The sequence below is a fragment of the Coregonus clupeaformis genome, unplaced genomic scaffold, assembly GCF_020615455.1.
Source record: "Coregonus clupeaformis isolate EN_2021a unplaced genomic scaffold, ASM2061545v1 scaf0631, whole genome shotgun sequence".
In the NCBI taxonomy this organism is placed as follows: Eukaryota; Metazoa; Chordata; class Actinopteri; order Salmoniformes; family Salmonidae; genus Coregonus; species Coregonus clupeaformis.
The window spans coordinates 260,929-282,830 of record NW_025534086.1 but is presented as its reverse complement, the minus strand read 5'-3'; the positions used below and the strand labels follow the sequence as shown (position 1 = coordinate 282,830).

Below are 21,902 nucleotides of genomic sequence, written 5' to 3'. Positions count from 1 at the left end.
GGTGTGGGGAGATGGGACATATCTCCTGGCAGTGTGGGAAACCAGCCGATGAACCTATGCCCACTGCGGAGTCCTCCAGCTCAGCACCCACACACCGTTTTGCCTCGCTCTTGGGAGTCGAAGGTGCCCCAGATCGGACTCCCCACCTGCCCGGTAACTGTGAATCACCATGATGTGAGGCCTTTACTGGATTCTGTTAGCCGGGCCACCCTGGCAGAAGGATTGCGGCCCAACGTGTCTGACCCCCCGGGGAAAGTCCTCCCAGTTTCCTGTGTCCATGGGGACACCAGAGAATAATTCTATTACTGAACTTACAATGACCAGCAACACGGGGAAACCATACACACGACGGCGTGGGGTGGTTGATTCCTCCCCGTCCCTGTCCTAATTGGACGAGACTGCCCAGCCTTTTACCCACTCTGGAGAGAGTCTCAGGAGAGGATAACCCGAGTACCTCGGAACTGGGAGAGGCAAGACTCATCCTGGGAAGGCTCCGGTGCAATCCTCCGAATTACTCACTCGCCCTCGGGCTCTGATAGGGGATGGCAGGTGCCCAGACCGACACAGAGACGGAGGTACAGAATCGGACAAAGAACCGTCTGGTCTGAAGGGGACCGCTGAGAGGTTATCGTTTGTTAAAGCAACAGTTAGACATGAAGACAGAAGAGTTAGATATCCTCCAGGCTAAACTCCAACAGAGCTCCTTCCTGCTGCAACAGGAGAGGAGCTGGAGAGGCTGCGAAGTACCATCGAGGAGTGTGAGACTCCTGCGCAGTAGTAAGGGAGGTCCAGAAGAAGGCAGAGGAGAAGTGGGCAAGGTGTTGAAGAACAAGATGAAGAATGGGAGGCAAAGAGAGAGAAGGAACTGAAAGCTGCTCAACAGAAGCTAAACTCTGCTAAAACCAAGGCTGATGCTGCTCAAAAAGAAACTCAAGGAGAGACAACAGGAGGCTGAGTCCCTGGTCCTAGAGGTGGAGGAGTTGAAGAGAGAGCAGGCTGGCAAGCACCACGGCAATGCGGACGCCCTCTCCGGGCGTGATGCCTTCTTCGCTGCCTTTACCCCGACGAGGACGCCGGTCCCGAGGAGGGATGTGTGATGTCACGAGAGGCTGTGTCCTTGAGGGACGTTGTCCCCCCTGAGGGCTGCAAACCCAGACAGCTATGGCTCCATCTGCTGGTATATCGGGAACTCACCCCTTCTATGGCCAATCTTCCCACGCAGCTGAAACAAATGAGGATGAGCTGAAGGTTTTGGGAAGTAAAGAGACACAGTCTCCAACTCTGGAGGACAAGAGTGCTGCACGTCCACTTCTATGAGGAATATAAGGATTTGGAGATACTTACCTTTGGGAAATACTCACCTTTGGATATATGTACCTGTGGAAATACGGAGAGACATTTGGAAGGACTTTTGCTGGGTTGGCCACTAGCTGCAACGTGGACTACAGTAAGGCTGGGGAAAAGTTATCTGAGCGAGTGAGAATTATGATTTTGGATGGGGAAGAGACATCCCTGAACTGTTTAACCCTTAAAGAGCCACAAGAGAACAGAATTTTGTTATATTTTCAAGTAATTTAAAAGACCACCTATAATAAAAAAATCCTTGTTTTGTTTGAACCTTGTCTCTCTTGCACTACTTCTGGAGCAAACTCGCTGAAAGTTGTGTAGCTCTCGTGACGTCACAATATATATATATATATATATATATTTATATAAAATTGCGCTGCAATTTTTCAATAAAATAAACTGTTGTTCCAATTGCGCCCACTGGATGGCGCAATAGCAATTGTGTTAAGCAAGCAACTGTTTATACCGGGCAGAGCAAGTAGGTCAAGCACGTGGCAGCCAATGAGCTACTTTGTTTGCCCGCGATATTTATTACGGTTTCACAACATTATGTGCTTTGGCACCCTCATTGCCCCAATATGCTTCTAACAAAAAAAGAAAGGACGAGTGCAGAGTGTTCCAAGAAAAATGGTCATCCTATTTAATCAATGGAATTGAATGGGAAAGCTGTATGTTTGGTGTGTTCAGAGCATGTTGCAGCAGTTGAAAGAATATAACCTTTCGCCGCCACTATGTGAGTCTTCATGCGCTGACAAATATGACAACTTTCAAGGACAGCGGAGATGAGAGAAGGTGAATGAACTGTTGGCGGTCTGAAGAAACAGCAGTCTGTGTTTACTCACAGCCGAGACATCAGTGACGCTGCAGTGAAAGCTAGCTACCTCATTGCTAATGAAATCGCAGTGGCTTCAAAACCATTTAGTCAGGGTGAATTTGTAAAAACATGCATGATGAAGGCAGCGGAGATTGTGTGCTCCTGAAAAGCGGCAGGCTTTTGCAAATATCAGCCTGACAAGAAACACAGTTGCAGACAGGATTTCCGATCTTCAGTGGATTATGCACTAGGAGGCTTTTAGGTAAAGTCATTAAAGATGGATAACGTCATGAAGGTGGTCATCCAAACTGTCCCCTCCCCATCCGATCCAGAAGCCTGAATCACCGTCAGTTTGACAGCCTTCTCAGAGAGAAAGACCAAGCATCTATGGGCCTGCCATAACAATAATCGAGGTAAGATGGTTGGCCGAGGTGCTGTGCTGAGGCGTTGATTTACGAAGAAATTGAACAGTCTATGGAAGAAAAAGGCAAACCAGTGTTAGAATTTCATTCCGCAGAATGGATGCAGGACCTTGCATTTATGGTGTGATGTTACAGAGCACCTGAATAACTTGAACAAACAGCTGCATCACCACCGGCAAGTTCGGTCTCCGCATGACAGCTTCAACTTGAAAGAACGTATGCTGTCATAATACTGCGTTAACTTGCTTGCGCCCCTTGCAGCTGTTTGTTCAAGTTATTCAGGTGCTCTGTAACATCCACCATAAATGCAAGGTCCTGCATCCATTCTGCGGAATGAAATTCTAACACTGGTTTGCCCTTTTCTTCCATGAACTGTTCAATTTCTTCTCGTAAATCAAAGAAACGCCTCAGCACAGCACCTCGGCTTAACCATCTTACCTCAGTGTGGTATGGCAGGCCATAGATGTGGTCTTTCTCTCTGAGAAGGCTGTCAAACTGACGGTGATTCAGGCTTCTGGATCGGATGAAATTAACAGTTTGGATGACCACCTTCATGACGTTATCCATCTTTAATGACTTGCAACACAAAGCCTCCTGGTGCAAAATCCACTGAAAGATCGGAAATCCTGTCTGCAACTGTGTTTCTTGTCAGGCTGATATTTGCAAAAGCCTGCCGCTTTTCAGGGCACACAATCTCCGCTGCCTTCATCATGCATGTTTTTACAAATTCACCCTGACTAAATGGTTTTGAAGCCACTGCGATTTCATTAGCAATGAGGTAGCTAGCTTTCACTGCAGCGTCACTGATGTCTCGGCTGTGAGTAAACACAGACTGCTGTTTCTTCAGACCCGCCAACAGTTCATTCACCTTCTCTCATCTCCGCTGTCCTTGAAAGTTGTCATATTTGTCGACATGAAGACTCACATAGTGGCGACGAAGGTTATATTCTTTCAGCACTGCAACATGCTCTGAACACACCAAACATACAGCTTTCCCATTCAATTCCGTGATTAAATAGGATGACCATTTTTCTTGGAACACTCTGCACTCTGCGTCCACTTTTCTCTTTTTTGACAGAGACATATTGGGGCAATGAGGGTGCCAAAGCACATAATGTTAAAAGTAGAAGCCGTAATAAATATCGCGGGCAAAACAAAGTAGCTCATTGGCTGCACGTGCTTGACCTACTTGCTCTGCCCCGGTATAAACAGTTTGCTTGCTTAACACAATTGCTATTGCGCCATCCAGTGGACGCAATTGGAACAGCAGTTTATTTTATTGAAAAATTGCAGCGCATTTTTATACTTAAATATATATATATATATATATATATTGTGACGTCACGAGAGGCTACACAGCTTTCAGCGGGATTGCTCAAGTAGTGCAAGGAGACAAGGTTCAAACAAAACAAGGATTTTATTATAGGTCTTGGGAAATTAACGAAAATATAACAAAATTCTGTTCTCTTGTGGCTCTTTAAGGGTTAACAGTTCAGGGATGTCTCTTCCACATCCAAAATCATAATTCTCACTCGCTCAGATAACTTTTCCCCAGCCTTACTGTAGTCCACGTTGCAGCTAGTGGCCAACCCAGCAAAAAGTCCTTCCAAATGTCTCTCACGTATTTCCACAGGTGCATATATCCAAAGGTGAGTATTTCCCAAAGGTAAGTATCTCCAAATCCTTATATTCCTCATGGAAGTGGACGTGCAGCACTCTTGTCCTCCAGAGAGCCCAGGTTGGAGACTGTGTCTCTTCACTTCCCAAACCTTCAGCTCATCAGCTCCTCATTTGTTTCAGCTGCGTGGGAAGATTGGCCATAGAGGGGTGGAGTTCCCGACCATACCAGCAGATGGAGCCATAGCTGTCTGGGTTTGCAGCCACCTCAGGGGGATGTAACGTCCCTCCAGGACACAGCCTCTCGTGACATCACACATCCCCCTCCTCGGGACCGACGTCCTCGTCGGGGTAAAGGCAGCGAAGAAGGCATCACGCCGGGAGAGGGCGTCCGCATTGCCGTGGTGCTTGCCAGCCTGCTCTCTCTTCAACTCCTCCACCTCTAGGACCAGGGACTCAGCCTCCTGTTGTCTCTCCTTGAGTTTCTTACTGAACGCATCAGCCTTGGTTTTAGCAGAGTTTAGCTTCTGTTGAGCAGCTTTCAGTTCCTTCTCTCTCTTTGCCTCCGCATTCTTCATCTTGTTCTCCAACACCTTGTACTTCTCCTCTGCCTTCTTCTGGACCTCCTTACTACTGCGCAGGGGTCTCCTCACACTCCCTCGATGGTCCTGCGCAGCCTCTCCAGCTCCTCCTGTTGCTTAGGGAAGGAGCTCTGTTGGAGTTTAGCCTGGAGGATATCTAACTCTTCTGTCTTCATGTCTAACTGTTGCTTTAACAAACGATACCTCTCAGCGGTCCCCTTCAGACCAGACAGTTCTTTGTCCAGATTCTGTACCTCCGTCTCTGTGTCGGTCTGGGCACCTGCCATCCCTATCAGAGCCCGGGCGGGAGTGAGTAATTCGGAGGATTGCACCGGAGCCTTCCCAGGATGAGTCTTGCCTCTCCGTTTCCGAGGTACTCGGGTTATCCTCTCCTGAGACTCTCTCCAGAGTGGGTAAAAGGCTGGGCAGTCTCGTCCAATTAGGACAGGGACGGGGAGGGAATCAACCACCCCCGCCGTCGTGTGTATGGTTCCCCGTGTGCTGGTCATTGTAAGTTCAGTAATGGGGTATTCTCTGGTGTCCCCATGGACACAGGAAACTGGGAGGACTTTCCCCGGGGTCAGACACGTTGGGCCCACCAAATCCTTACGCACCAGGGTGGCCCGGCTACCAGAATCCAGTAAGGCCTCCACATCATGGTGATTCACAGTTACCGGGCAGGTGGGGGGTCGATCTGGGCCGCCATCTACGACTCCCAAGAGCGAGGCAAAACGGTGTGTGGGTGCTGAGCTGGAGGACTCCGCAGTGGGCATAGGTTCATCGGCTGGTTTCCCCACACTGCCAGGAGATATGTCCCATCTCCCCACACCGGTAACACTGTCGAGTTTCCCCCTCCTGGTGTACTCTTCTTGGACCCGCCTGGTTTCTGGCTCCCCCTGGAGCCGGGATAAGTCCTGACGTGGCTGGGTTCGAGACCTTGGGGTCCTTTGGACGGGTTCTTCCCATTTGTGGTGGGGCCGCACTCCTGGGGTCTTTTTCGGGAAGCATTCAGCATCTCCGCTGTGGCCTGGTACTTTTCCACAGCTTCCACGGTCAGATCAGCCGTGGTCAAGGCCTGTTGACTGATGAACCGTTTTGCCTCATAAGGCAGGGCGCGTAGGTAACGATCCACCACAACGGCCTCCACCACCGCCGCTGCTGTATTCCTCTGCGGATCCAGCCATTTCCTTGCGATTCGGACAAGTTCATGCATCTGCGCCCGAGGAGGTTGGTCTGGTTGGAAGGTCCAACTGTGAAAGCGCTGGGCCATACCAAACTTTGTGAGTCCATATCTGCTGAGGATCTCAGACTTCAGGGCATCATAGTCAGTAACCTGGTCAGGGCCCAGGTCCCGGACAGCATTCAGCGATTCCCCGGTTAGAAAGGGGGCTAACAGACCAACCCACTGTTGCTTGGGCCAGGCTTCCCTAGTGGCCGTGGCCTCAAATGCATGCAGGTATGCCTCAATGTCATCGGTAGCTCCCATCTTAGATATAAAGTCACTTGCCTTTATTGGGCGGGTATTTTGGACAACCCTCTGTCTCTGCAACTGCAATTCCTCTGCCTTCAGAAGGTTGGCTTTCTTTTGCTCCTCCAAGAGAGCCACGTTTGCTTGCATCTGGGCTTGCTGGCCAGCAACAAGGGCTTTCAATATGTCCTCCATTTCAGTCGGCGGGGAGCCTACGGCCAACTTGGAAAACTGGGTGATCAAACCTTCGGTATCCTCCTCTGACATGCACTATTAACGCTTGAGCGTGCCTGTATTCTCCACCATCTGTGACGTCACGAGAGGCTACACAGCTTTCAGCGGGATTGCTCAAGTAGTGCAAGGAGACAAGGTTCAAACAAAACAAGGATTTTATTATAGGTCTTGGGAAATTAACGAAAATATAACAAAATTCTGTTCTCTTGTGGCTCTTTAAGGGTTAACAGTTCAGGGATGTCTCTTCCACATCCAAAATCATAATTCTCACTCGCTCAGATAACTTTTCCCCAGCCTTACTGTAGTCCACGTTGCAGCTAGTGGCCAACCCAGCAAAAAGTCCTTCCAAATGTCTCTCACGTATTTCCACAGGTGCATATATCCAAAGGTGAGTATTTCCCAAAGGTAAGTATCTCCAAATCCTTATATTCCTCATGGAAGTGGACGTGCAGCACTCTTGTCCTCCAGAGAGCCCAGGTTGGAGACTGTGTCTCTTCACTTCCCAAACCTTCAGCTCATCAGCTCCTCATTTGTTTCAGCTGCGTGGGAAGATTGGCCATAGAGGGGTGGAGTTCCCGACCATACCAGCAGATGGAGCCATAGCTGTCTGGGTTTGCAGCCACCTCAGGGGGATGTAACGTCCCTCCAGGACACAGCCTCTCGTGACATCACAATATATATATTTTTTTTATCATCTCGCGGGCCGGATTAAACCCGTTTGCGGGCCTGATACGGCCCGCGGGCCGTACGTTTGACACCCCTGCTATAGGGCCTACAGTATGTAACTGGCTACACTATAGGGCCTACAGTATGTAACTGGCTACACTAGACTATTGGGCCTACAGTATGTAACTGGTTACACTATAGGGCCTACAGTATGTAACTGGCTACACTATAGGGCCTACAGTATGTAACTGGCTACACTATAGGGCCTACAGTATGTAACTGGCTACACTACACTATAGGGCCTACAGTATGTAACTGGCTACACTATAGGGCCTACAGTATGTAACTGGCTACACTATAGGGCCTACAGTATGTAACTGGCTACACTATAGGGCCTACAGTATGTAACTGGCTACACTACACTATAGGGCCTACAGTATGTAACTGGCTACACTAGACTATAGGGCCTACAGTATGTAACTGGCTACACTATAGGGCCTACAGTATGCAACTGGCTACACTATAGGGCCTACAGTATGTAACTGGCTACACTATAGGGCCTACAGTATGTAACTGGCTACACTATAGGGCCTACAGTATGTAACTGGCTACACTATAGGGCCTACAGTATGTGACTGGCTACACTATAGGGCCTACAGTATGTAACTGGCTACACTATAGGGCCTACAGTATGTAACTGGCTACACTATAGGGCCTACAGTATGTAACTGGCTACACTACACTATAGGGCCTACAGTATGTAACTGGCTACACTATAGGGCCTACAGTATGTAACTGGCTACACTATAGGGCCTACAGTATGTGGCTGGCTACACTATAGGGCCTACAGTATGTAACTGCCTACACTATAGGGCCTACAGTATGTAACTGGCTACACTATAGGGCCTACAGTATGTAACTGGCTACACTATAGGGCCTACAGTATGTAACTGGCTACACTATAGGGCCTACAGTATGTAACTGGCTACACTATAGGGCCTACAGTATGTAACTGGCTACACTACACTATAGGGCCTACAGTATGTAACTGGCTACACTATAGGGCCTACAGTATGTAACTGGCTACACTATAGGGCCTACAGTATGTAACTGGCTACACTATAGGGCCTACAGTATGTGACTGGCTACACTATAGGGCCTACAGTATGTAACTGGCTACACTATAGGGCCTACAGTATGTAACTGGCTACACTACACTATAGGGCCTACAGTATGTAACTGGCTACACTATAGGGCCTACAGTATGTAACTGGCTACACTATAGGGCCTACAGTATGTAACTGGCTACACTATAGGGCCTACAGTATGTAACTGGCTACACTACACTATAGGGCCTACAGTATGTAACTGGCTACACTATAGGGCCTACAGTATGTGGCTGGCTAAACTACACTATAGGGCCTACAGTATGTAACTGGCTACACTATAGGGCCTACAGTATGTAACTGGCTACACTATAGGGCCTACAGTATGTAACTGGCTACACTATAGGGCCTACAGTATGTAACTGGCTACACTATAGGGCCTACAGTATGTAACTGGCTACACTACACTATAGGGCCTACAGTATGTAACTGGCTACACTATAGGGCCTACAGTATGTAACTGGCTACACTACACTATAGGGCCTACAGTATGTAACTGGCTACACTATAGGGCCTACAGTATGTAACTGGCTACACTATAGGGCCTACAGTATGTACCTGGCTACACTACACTATAGGGCCTACAGTATGTAACTGGCTACACTACACTATAGGGCCTACAGTATGTAACTGGCTACACTATAGGGCCTACAGTATGTAACTGGCTACACTATAGGGCCTACAGTATGTAACTGGCTACACTACACTATAGGGCCTACAGTATGTAACTGGCTACACTATAGGGCCTACAGTATGTAACTGGCTACACTACACTATAGGGCCTACAGTATGTAACTGGCTACACTATAGGGCCTACAGTATGTAACTGGCTACACTATAGGGCCTACAATATGTAACTGGCTACACTATAGGGCCTACAGTATGTAACTGGCTACACTATAGGGCCTACAGTATGTAACTGGCTACACTATAGGGCCTACAGTATGTAACTGGCTATACTATAGGGCCTACAGTATGTAACTGGCTACACTATAGGGCCTACAGTATGTAACTGGCTACACTATAGGGCCTACAGTATGTAACTGGCTACACTATAGGGCCTACAGTATGTAACTGGCTACACTATAGGGCCTACAGTATGTAACTGGCTACACTATAGGGCCTACAGTATGTAACTGGCTACACTATAGGGCCTACAGTATGTAACTGGCTACACTATAGGGCCTACAGTATGTAACTGGCTACACTATAGGGCCTACAGTATGTGGCTGGCTACACTACACTATAGGGCCTACAGTATGTGACTGGCTACACTATAGGGCCTACAGTATGTAACTGGCTACACTATAGGGCCTACAGTATGTAACTGGCTATACTATAGGGCCTACAGTATGTAACTGGCTACACTATAGGGCCTACAGTATGTAACTGGCTACACTATAGGGCCTACAGTATGTAACTGGCTACACTATAGGGCCTACAGTATGTAACTGGCTACACTATAGGGCCTACAGTATGTAACTGGCTACACTATAGGGCCTACAGTATGTAACTGGCTACACTATAGGGCCTACAGTATGTAACTGGCTACACTATAGGGCCTACAGTATGTAACTGGCTACACTATAGGGCCTACAGTATGTAACTGGCTACACTATAGGGCCTACAGTATGTAACTGGCTACACTATAGGGCCTACAGTATGTAACTGGCTACACTACACTATAGGTCCTACAGTATGTGACTGGCTACACTATAGGGCCTACAGTATGTAACTGGCTACACTATAGGGCCTACAGTATGTAACTGGCTACACTATAGGGCCTACAGTATGTAACTGGCTACACTATAGGGCCTACAGTATGTAACTGGCTACACTATAGGGCCTACAGTATGTAACTGGCTACACTATAGGGCCTACAGTATGTGACTGGCTACACTATAGGGCCTACAGTATGTGACTGGCTACACTATAGGGCCTACAGTATGTAACTGGCTACACTACACTATAGGGCCTAAAGTATGTAACTGGCTACACTATAGGGGCCTACAGTATGTAACTGGCTACACTACACTATAGGGCCTACAGTATGTAACTGGCTACACTATAGGGCCTACAGTATGTAACTGGCTACACTACACTATAGGGCCTACAGTATGTAACTGGCTACACTATAGGGCCTACAGTATGTAACTGGCTACACTAGACTATAGGGCCTACAGTATGTAACTGGCTACACTATAGGGCCTACAGTATGTAACTGGCTACACTATAGGGCCTACAGTATGTGACTGGCTACACTACACTATAGGGCCTACAGTATGTAACTGGCTACACTATAGGGCCTACAGTATGTAACTGGCTACACTATAGGGCCTACAGTATGTAACTGGCTACACTATAGGGCCTACAGTATGTAACTGGCTACACTCACACTATAGGGCCTACAGTATGTAACTGGCTACACTATAGGGCCTACAGTATGTAACTGGCTACACTATAGGGCCTACAGTATGTAACTGGCTACACTATAGGGCCTACAGTATGTAACTGGCTACACTATAGGGCCTACAGTATGTAACTGGCTACACTACACTATAGGGCCTACAGTATGTAACTGGCTACACTATAGGGCCTACAGTATGTAACTGGCTACACTATAGGGCCTACAGTATGTAACTGGCTACACTATAGGGCCTACAGTATGTGACTGGCTACACTATAGGGCCTACAGTATGTAACTGGCTACACTATAGGGCCTACAGTATGTAACTGGCTACACTATAGGGCCTACAGTATGTAACTGGCTACACTATAGGGCCTACAGTATGTAACTGGCTACACTATAGGGCCTACAGTATGTAACTGGCTACACTATAGGGCCTACAGTATGTGACTGGCTACACTATAGGGCCTACAGTATGTGACTGGCTACACTATAGGGCCTACAGTATGTAACTGGCTACACTACACTATAGGGCCTAAAGTATGTAACTGGCTACACTATAGGGGCCTACAGTATGTAACTGGCTACACTACACTATAGGGCCTACAGTATGTAACTGGCTACACTATAGGGCCTACAGTATGTAACTGGCTACACTACACTATAGGGCCTACAGTATGTAACTGGCTACACTATAGGGCCTACAGTATGTAACTGGCTACACTAGACTATAGGGCCTACAGTATGTAACTGGCTACACTATAGGGCCTACAGTATGTAACTGGCTACACTATAGGGCCTACAGTATGTGACTGGCTACACTACACTATAGGGCCTACAGTATGTAACTGGCTACACTATAGGGCCTACAGTATGTAACTGGCTACACTATAGGGCCTACAGTATGTAACTGGCTACACTATAGGGCCTACAGTATGTAACTGGCTACACTACACTATAGGGCCTACAGTATGTAACTGGCTACACTATAGGGCCTACAGTATGTAACTGGCTACACTATAGGGCCCTACAGTATGTAACTGGCTACACTATAGGGCCTACAGTATGTAACTGGCTACACTATAGGGCCTACAGTATGTAACTGGCTACACTACACTATAGGGCCTACAGTATGTAACTGGCTACACTACACTATAGGGCCTACAGTATGTAACTGGCTACACTATAGGGCCTACAGTATGTAACTGGCTACACTATAGGGCCTACAGTATGTAACTGGCTACACTACACTATAGGGCCTACAGTATGTAACTGGCTACACTACACTATAGGGCCTACAGTATGTAACTGGCTACACTATAGGGCCTACAGTATGTAACTGGCTACACTATAGGGCCTACAGTATGTGGCTGGCTACACTACACTATAGGGCCTACAGTATGTAACTGGCTACACTATAGGGCCTACAGTATGTAACTGGCTACACTACACTATAGGGCCTACAGTATGTAACTGGCTACACTATAGGGCCTACAGTATGTAACTGGCTACACTACACTATAGGGCCTACAGTATGTAACTGGCTACACTATAGGGCCTACAGTATGTAACTGGCTACACTATAGGGCCTACAGTATGTAACTGGCTACACTACACTATAGGGCCTACAGTATGTAACTGGCTACACTACACTATAGGGCCTACAGTATGTAACTGGCTACACTATAGGGCCTACAGTATGTGGCTGGCTACACTACACTATAGGGCCTACAGTATGTAACTGGCTACACTATAGGGCCTACAGTATGTAACTGGCTACACTATAGGGCCTACAGTATGTAACTGGCTACACTATAGGGCCTACAGTATGTAACTGGCTACACTATAGGGCCTACAGTATGTAACTGGCTACACTATAGGGCCTACAGTATGTAACTGGCTACACTACACTATAGGGCCTACAGTATGTAACTGGCTACACTATAGGGCCTACAGTATGTAACTGGCTACACTACACTATAGGGCCTACAGTATGTAACTGGCTACACTATAGGGCCTACAGTATGTAACTGGCTACACTACACTATAGGGCCTACAGTATGTAACTGGCTACACTATAGGGCCTACAGTATGTAACTGGCTACACTATAGGGCCTACAGTATGTAACTGGCTACACTATAGGGCCTACAGTATGTAACTGGCTACACTATAGGGCCTTGTGGAGGAGCCTATTATGTTATGTGTCTTAGTAGACGCTCTTATCAAAGACTTACAGTAGTGAGTCATTTATCAGACACTCTTATCCAGAGAGACTTACAGTAGTGAGTCATTTAGCAGACGCTCTTATCCAGAGAGACTTACAGTAGTGAGTCATTTAGCAGACGCTCTTATCCAGAGAGACTTACAGTAGTGAGTCATTTAGCAGACGCTCTTATCCAGAGAGACTTACAGTAGTGAGTCATTTAGCAGACACTCTTATCCAGAGAGACTTACAGTAGTGAGTCATTTAGCAGATGCTCTTATCCAGAGACTTACAGTAGTGAGTCATTTAGCAGACACTCTTATCCAGAGAGACTTACAATAGTGAGTCATTTAGCAGACGCTCTTATCCAGAGAGACTTACAGTAGTGAGTCATTTAGCAGACACTCTTATCCAGAGAGACTTACAGTAGTGAGTCATTTATCAGACGCTCTTATCCAGAGAGACTTACAGTAGTGAGTCATTTATCAGACGCTCTTATCCTGAGAGACTTACAGTAGTGAGTCATTTAGCAGACGCTCTTATCCAGAGAGACTTACAGTAGTGAGTCATTTATCAGACACTCTTATCCAGAGAGACTTACAGTAGTGAGTCATTTATCAGACGCTCTTATCCAGAGAGACTTACAGTAGTGAGTCATTTATCAGACGCTCTTATCCAGAGAGACTTACAGTTAGTGAGTCATTTATCAGACGCTCTTATCCAGAGAGACTTACAGTAGTGAGTCATTTATCAGACGCTCTTATCCAGAGAGACTTACAGTAGTGAGTCATTTATCAGACACTCTTATCCAGAGAGACTTACAGTTAGTGAGTCATTTATCAGACGCTCTTATCCAGAGAGACTTACAGTTAGTGAGTCAATTATCAGACGCTCTTATCCAGAGAGACTTACAGTAGTGAGTCATTTAGCAGACGCTCTTATCCAGAGAGACTTACAGTAGTGAGTCATTTATCAGACACTCTTATCCAGAGAGACTTACAGTAGTGAGTCATTTATCAGACGCTCTTATCCAGAGAGACTTACAGTAGTGAGTCATTTATCAGACGCTCTTATCCAGAGAGACTTACAGTAGTGAGTCATTTAGCAGACGCTCTTATCCAGAGAGACTTACAGTAGAGAGTCATTTATCAGATGCTCTTATCCAGAGAGACTTACAGTAGTGAGTCATTTATCAGACGCTCTTATCCAGAGAGACTTACAGTTAGTGAGTCATTTATCAGACGCTCTTATCCAGAGAGACTTACAGTAGTGAGTCATTTATCAGACGCTCTTATCCAGAGAGACTTACAGTAGTGAGTCATTTATCAGACGCTCTTATCCAGAGAGACTTACAGTAGTGACTCATTTATCAGACGCTCTTATCCAGAGAGACTTACAGTAGTGAGTCATTTAGCAGACGCTCTTATCCAGAGAGACTTACAGTAGTGAGTCATTTAGCAGACGCTCTTATCCAGAGAGACGTACCTTAGTCTGCTAAATGACTCACTAAGGTAAGTCTCTCTGGAGAAGAGTGTCTGCCCCCCTTTGATTGAGATGTTCGATGAGCAGGTGTCCACATACTTTTGGTCATGTAGTTTGTATACCTCAATTACCTCGTACCCCTGCACATCGACTCGGTCCTGGTACCCCTTGTATATAGCCAAGTTATCGTTACTCATTCTGTATTTATTATTCATGTTATTATTACGTGTTTTAATGTTCTATTATTTCTCTATTTTCTTTCTCTCTGTATTGTTGGGAACGGCCCTTCAGTAAACATTTCACTGTTAGTCTACACCTGTTGGTTATGAAACATGTGACAAACACAATTTGATTTGTAATACTACTAATACTGTTTTTTATCAAGGCCTATTATAATCTAATACTGTTTTTATCAAGTCCTATAGACCTTATAATGTAATACTCAGAAAGGAGAGATATTGTCTGTCTACTAAAGACCCTCTGACACTCTCGGTCGCAGAATTAATCAGTTCTACACGATGGCTGCTCAAATTGCCCCAGATGATGTTGACACGTATTCATCGCTGCGTCTTGTCTGAGACGACGGTGTCATTAGACCCCAATACCCTGGAGCATTCTCCTCCGCATGCAGACTGCTTACTGACGCAATTAAGGGCCGAGAAGAAAGAGTGTGTCCTTAATGTTACAAAACATTAGCTACACCTTCCTAATATTGGGTTGCACCCCCTTTTGCCCTCAGAACAGCCTCAATTCAGTCGGGGCATGGACTCTACAAGGTGTCGAAAGCATTCCACAGGGACATGGACTCTACAAGGTGTCGAAAGCGTTCCACAGGGACATGAACTCTACAAGGTGTCGAAAGCGTTCCACAGGGACATGGACTCTACAAGGTGTCGAAAGCGTTCCACAGGGACATGAACTCTACAAGGTGTCGAAAGCGTTCCACAGGGACATGGACTCTACAAGGTGTCGAAAGCAGTCCACAGGGACATGGACTCTACAAGGTGTCGAAAGCAGTCCACAGGGACATGGACTCTACAAGGTGTCGAAAGCGTTCCACAGGGATGCTGGCCCATGTTGACTCCAATGCTTCCCACAGTTGTGTCAAGTTGGCTGGACGTCCTTTGTGTGGTGGACCATTCCAAAATTATTATTATTATTATTTATTATTATACACACGGGAAATTGTTGAGAGTGAAAAACCCAGCAGCGTTGCAGTCCTTGACACAAACCGGTGCACCTGGCACCTACTACCATACCCCGTTCAAAAGGCACTTAAATCTTTTGTCTTGCCCATTCACACTCTGAATGGCACACACACACAATCCATGTCTCAATTGTCTCCTCCCCGTCATCTAGACTGATTGAAGTGGATTTAACAAGTGACATCAATAAGGGTGTCATGGAAAGAGCTCGTGTTCCTAATGTTTTGTAGACTCAGTGTACAAATATACAGCATAGGCCACCATTTAATAGCGGGTACTTTTATGTAATTTGGATGTCACAAACACATCACTCGCAAAACCCTTTTAACTTAAAATTACAGACAATATATTTTTTTTCTCTGGCCTCCAGACCTTCTTTCATATACAGGACAATAACAAATTGGCCTTGCAGCATCGACAAATGTCGCTTGGTACAAGTAACCTACAGTACTCCCATCTGAAGCGATGTGAAAGTATATTGATGTGAGGCACCATACTAAGTAAAGCATTCTAAGGAGATCTATTAGTTACCGCTGTGCAGCATGCATTATGGGCCGCCCATGGGAGAGCAGGAAATCGTTTGAAAATGTGTCCCAAATGGCACCCTATTCCCTATATAGTGCACTACTTTAGACCAGAGAATGGCACCCTATTCCCTATATAGTGCGCTACTTTTGACCAGGGGCCCATATTGGATTATATTGAATAGGGTGCCATTTGGGACACAGATTAATTTAAATAAGTTCCAAGCAGTGTCAAGCTCAGTGTCTGTTATCTGCGTGTTGCACAGAATCACATAAATAAACCGTAGATACAGTACTTTCTCCTTTAAATCGGTGTCTTCCTTCAAGACCACTACAAAAAGGGATTGTTGGTTGGTCAGAACACTGATGCTAGGTCGCCCGCCTGCCTGCAGCAGCAGAAGAGACCGATTTGGTAAGTGTGGAGAAAGAGAAGAGGCTCATATCAATACATTTATACAGAATCATGGACTAAAGGTAGCCTAAAAAGTGTGCCACTGTGGTTAGTAATGTCCTGCTCGCTATTTCTGAGTCCATAGCTTCTTACCTAGCCATTCCCAGACAAATTTGTGATGAGTGGAAGCGCATGTCGAAAGTTTGTCTGTGAGCCCCGCCTTCCACTCAACTATTGGTCAATTCCGCAAATACTCGTCTCTGATTAGAGGGTTAGATTGTCTATCAGTAGGAGTGACGTGGAATACCAGGAAATGATAATTGAGGAAGTGATGTGTTGGCATTTTAGGGAGAATTTGTTGCAAGGTACAGCAAATCCGTCAAATATCTATCTTACATGTTTGTAGACGGCAGACGGCAACCTGAGAATGCAGGTTTGAATAAGCAACACTATTTCGACTTACTGAGTAGGTAAGTGCACAAATGTAGCCTATGCATTTGGGTGTAGTCACTAGATATTGTGCACAGACAGTGCAGCTAAATTATTTAATTCAGCCTGTCTGTTGCAATGGAGATGCATTTTGATAATGGTGTCAACTAAATATTGTACAATTACTGCATAGGGAAAATATAATACCATTATTACCAAACATTCTGTCATAAATAGCTTCTGTGGGTTTTGCGTCCTCCTTGCCCAGGTTTACATTTCTAGTGAATTAAAGCAAGGGCATAGTGATGTTTGCCTGATCAACCAATCCCACAGTTACTGGACATACGGTGTGTTTTTAAAATATTTTCCTCCTATTTCTTAGCATAGCTGGAGGTGCGAATGTTTTAATCTCTGTGATGCTCAAACCTTTGTTTACTCAGTCTTCAAAGCAATGGCGTAGCCTACACCCACAGGCTTCCTCAGACGTTAAGACCATAAATAGCGTTACTAACAACATTTAGACTGAAGTGCCAACTCCTGCTACAAACTACTGTGTAAGTTTAATAAATCTAATCACAAAACCATAACTGACCATCTCTGGCTGATTAGGCACGCTATTAACATCATACAAATAGTAGAAAAACAGCGCAAGTCCTGCATGACTAAAGAACACAGCCCTTTAAACCTTAGTGACATCATGGAGATGACAGGACAGCTGAGGCTCAGGGAGGGAAGAAGGTTGCCCGTTGGCCCCGGTCATTGATAGATGGGGAAACATCTTATGTCCATTTTTTTTTGTTGTTGGTGCATTTTAGCTAAGCCTCATGCTTTTCTTAACCTTAACCTAATTCTCCTAACCTAATATGTTAATTCTCCTGCTGCGTATACTTTTCTAACCTGCTACGAAAAGTATATTCTATTCAATTCTGACAAACTGTATCCCATCTAGAAAAAAAACGTTTGCATCCCTTGTTGTGGGAGTCCTTGCTATCATCCTGGCCAGAGGAAACTCAAGATCTCTATGGGGGAAGATCTCAATTGCATACTCCTCACATCCTCTCTCCTAATCTACTTCTCAAAACCCATTGGATGATGAAGTCAGAGGTCCCTCCCCTCTGACCTTTTCCTCCAATGGATTTTGAGAAGATGAGAGAGGATGCGAGGAGTATGCAATTGAGATCTTGCCTGGGTCAACCAACCCCCCATGGCAGTAATATTCAATTCAGGGGAATTGCAGTGGGGTCGGCAAAATAATATTTACATTATTGTTATATTTGTAAAAAATTTGGGAGGAAACTGAAAATTAAGATTACATATTGTATTGGACAATATACAAGTGTTTTTGAGTAAATGTATTTATTGGATTTTTTCCCCTCCTTCATTTTGATAAGAGAATAAAATCTAATGAATTGATATTTTGGTATTTGTTGATGTAAAAATCAAAATTGACCAATTTTAAAGTTGTGTCATTAGAATTGGGGTTGGTTCGGCAGAAATTCTGGGCCAAAAAAAGGGGGTCCCTGCTGAAAAGGCCTCTGCTTTGAGATGGGTTTTAAACAGTAGGCCCATAGCCTACTGCAGAGGGGACATAGCTAACTCTGTTTGAAGCTGATATACAGGACGGGTTGTGTTTTTATAGTAGGGTACTGAGTTTTAGTCCGCGTCCCAAATGACAAGTAAATAGGGTACAGGGTTCACCTCGCCTTCCCCAGGAGCAGCAGCTGATTCAGTCTGAGGCCCAAAGGGCACCATGTTCCCTAGTGCATCATAGGGATCTGGATAAAAGTAGTGCACTAAAATAGGAACAGGGCTCCATTTGGGACGCAGGCAGAGCCTGTTATTCCCTGTCCACATCTATAATCTCTCTCCACACCTCCCAAAACAGAAGAATGAAATAAAACTGTTTTAAATCATTTTGCCAGCGTGTCACCTGTGCAGCTTGAGGAGACACAACTCTTGATCAACTTTACTCAACACAGAAACGCATAAAAGGCTCTCCCTCGCCATCCCTTTGGCAAATCTGACCATAACTCTATCTTCCCAATTTCCTGCTTACAAGCAAAAACTCAAACTGGAAGTACCGGTGACGTGCTCAGTACGGTAGTGGTCCGATGAAACAGATGCTAAGCTACAGGACTGTTTCTCTAGCACAGACTGGAATATGTTTCGGGATTCATCCAATGGCATTGAGGAGTTTACCACATCAGTCAGCAATGCTCCCTCTAAGCTGCGCGCCCGCAGAGAGAAGTACGAGATTGAACTTTCTAGAGCAGTGGTCGACCTCCAAGGCATTCCTCGTCGATCGCCAAACATTTCTGTAAAAAAACGAGAGCCTTGTGGTCCTGTTTTTTGGTATTTGTCTCGGGCTGTTGGCGGTAGGTTCAGATTCAGTCACCCTGCGCGCCGGGTAGGCCAGCTGTTACCATTTCATGTGTCTGAAGGTACAAACTATGCTTTCCTGGCGGGTCCAGAGAGCAAATCAAGTGCACTATAGGACTACCGCTGGCCAATCGGATGGCTCAGATTACCGTGTCTGCGGTAACGTAGCATAAAAGAAAGCTACAGCGAAGTTGATACTGAGATTTCAAAATGTTTAAAACCATGACTAGAGAGAAGACTGTCAACGAATACAGCAAAGAGCTGCTATTTTTGAGTCTGTTCATTTTGAGGTTCTTACTCAGCACTGTCAACACTTTTGTATTCAACACTTTATTTTTATTTATTTTTTAAGCCATAAAAAGCACGTTCTTCCAATTTCCACTCAGCGCTACAAGAAGCACTGCAGCAATAATAAATGAAAGTGTATCTATAGGCTTACATTATTAGCGGCTTGGGTCTTTTTTTTTTTATATCGAGGAATATTTCACTTTCTCTGTTCATAGGAGTAACAACATGAATTTGTACATGATGCAGAAATAATGCGGTGCTACTTGAGTTTCGCCATCAGCTGGAAGACGGTGTCCCTTTTTGGTCAGTGTCAGTGGAGGAAAGGGAGAGCGGAGGGATGGTGAGAGGCAGTGGAGGGATGGTGAGAGGCGGACCCTCAGTCTCCGCTGAGACTGACCATCAGATGCAGGCATCATCAGCCCAGTAAAGTATTTAAATGTCACTCAGCTGTGCTTCACACCTGAAATCAGTTTTACCTCATTTATACCAGCATGTCACATGTGCAACCAGAGGGAAAAACTCTAGACCACCTTTACTCCACACAGAGACGCATACAAAGCTCTCCCTCGCCCTCCATTTGGCAAATCTGACCATAATTCTATCCTCCTGATTCCTGCTTATAAGCAAAAACTAAAGCAGGAAGTACCAGTGACTCGCTCAATACGGAAGTTGTCAGATGACGCGGATGCTAAGCTACAGGACTGTTTTCTAGCACAGACTGGAATATGTTCCGGGATTCATCCAATGGCATTGAGGAGTACACCACCTCAGTCACCGGCTTCATCAATAAGAGCATCGACGAAGTCGTCCCCACAGTGACCGTACGTACATATCCCAACCAGAAGCCATGAATTACAGGCAACATCCGCACTGAGCTAAAGGGTAGAGCTGCCGCGTTCAAGGAGCGGGACACTAATCTGGACGCTTATAAGAAATCCCGCAATGCCCTCCGACGAACCATCAAACAGGCAAAGTGTCAATACAGTACTAAGATCGAATCCTACTACACCGGCTCCGACGATCGTCGGATGTGGCAGGGCTCGCAAACTATTACAGACTACAAAGGGAAGCACAGCCGCGAGCTGCCCAGTGACGCGAGCCTACCAGACGAGCTAAATGCCTTTTTATGCTCGCTTCGAGGCAAGCAACACTGAAGCATGCATGAGCACATCAGCTGTTCCAGACGACTGTGTGATCGCGTTCTCCGTAGCCGACGTGAGCAAGACCTTTTTAAACAGGTCAACATTGACAAGGCCGCAGGGCCAGACGGATTACCAGGACGTGTACTCCGAGCATGCGCGGACCAACTGGCAAGTGTATTGTTAGAATAAGGCTGTAACGTAACAAAATGTGGGTCAAGGGGTCTGAATAGTTTCCTAATGCACTGTATCTACCTCAATTACCTCATACACTTTTTACTCGGTACTGGTACCCCCTGTATATAGGCAAGTTATTGTTACTCATTGTGTATTTTTATGTTGATGATGATATTATTACTATCTATCTCTCACACACACAACCGTTCAAAAATGTCAGGTCACTTAGAAAAGCATTTTTTTTTTTGTCCATTTAAAATAACATCAAATTGATCAGAAATACAGTGTAGACATTGTTAATGTTGTAAATGGCTATTGTAGATGGAAACGGCTGTTAAAAAATTGAATATCTACATAGGCGTACAGAGGCCCATTATCAGCAACCATCAGTCCTGTGTTCCAATGGCACATTGTGTTTGCTAATCCAAGTTTATCATTTTAAAAGGCTAATTGATCATTAGAAAACCCTTTTGCAATTATGTTAGCACAGCTGAAAACTGTTGTGCTGATTTTAAAGAAGCAATAAAACTGGCCGTCTTGAGACTAGTTGAGTATCTGGAGCATCAGCAATTGTGGGTTCGATTACAGGCTCAAAATGGCCAGAAACAAATAACTTCCTTCTGAAACTCGTCAGTCTATTCTTGTTCTGAGAAATAAAGGCTATTCCATGCGTGTGGGAGGCCCCGGAGGACAAATACATAAGTGTCTAGTTTGAGAAACAGACGCCTCACAGGTCCTCAACTGGCAGCTTCATTAAATAGTACCCGCAAAACACCAGTCTCAACGTCAACAGTGAAGAGGCGACTCCGGGATGCTGACCTTCTCGGCAGAGTTGCAAAGAAAAAGCTATATCTCAGACTGGCCAATAAAAATGTTATATTAAGATGGGCAGTCTGAGATATGGCTTTTTCTTTGCAACTCTGCCTAGAAGGTCAGCATCCCGGAGTCGCCTCTTCTCTTTA

General features: G+C 45.6%; 1 protein-coding gene across 3 annotated transcripts in view; it reads left to right on the top strand.

The window, feature by feature from the left end:
- Nucleotides 1-16,459: 16,459 nt before the first annotated feature.
- triqk (triple QxxK/R motif containing) overlaps nt 16,460-21,902 on the top strand; it is a 48,273-nt gene continuing 42,830 nt past the window's right edge. Inside the window, exon 1 of one of the 3 annotated variants that reach the window (XM_041884162.1) lies at nt 16,460-16,549. In XM_041884162.1, the coding sequence (XP_041740096.1) occupies nt 16,504-16,549 (46 nt within the window). In that variant the 5' untranslated portion in view covers nt 16,460-16,503. Of the gene's footprint in view, nt 16,550-16,848; nt 16,999-21,902 lie in introns of those variants that run through there. The other 2 variants (XM_041884161.1, XM_041884163.1) reach the window with 2 other exon arrangements.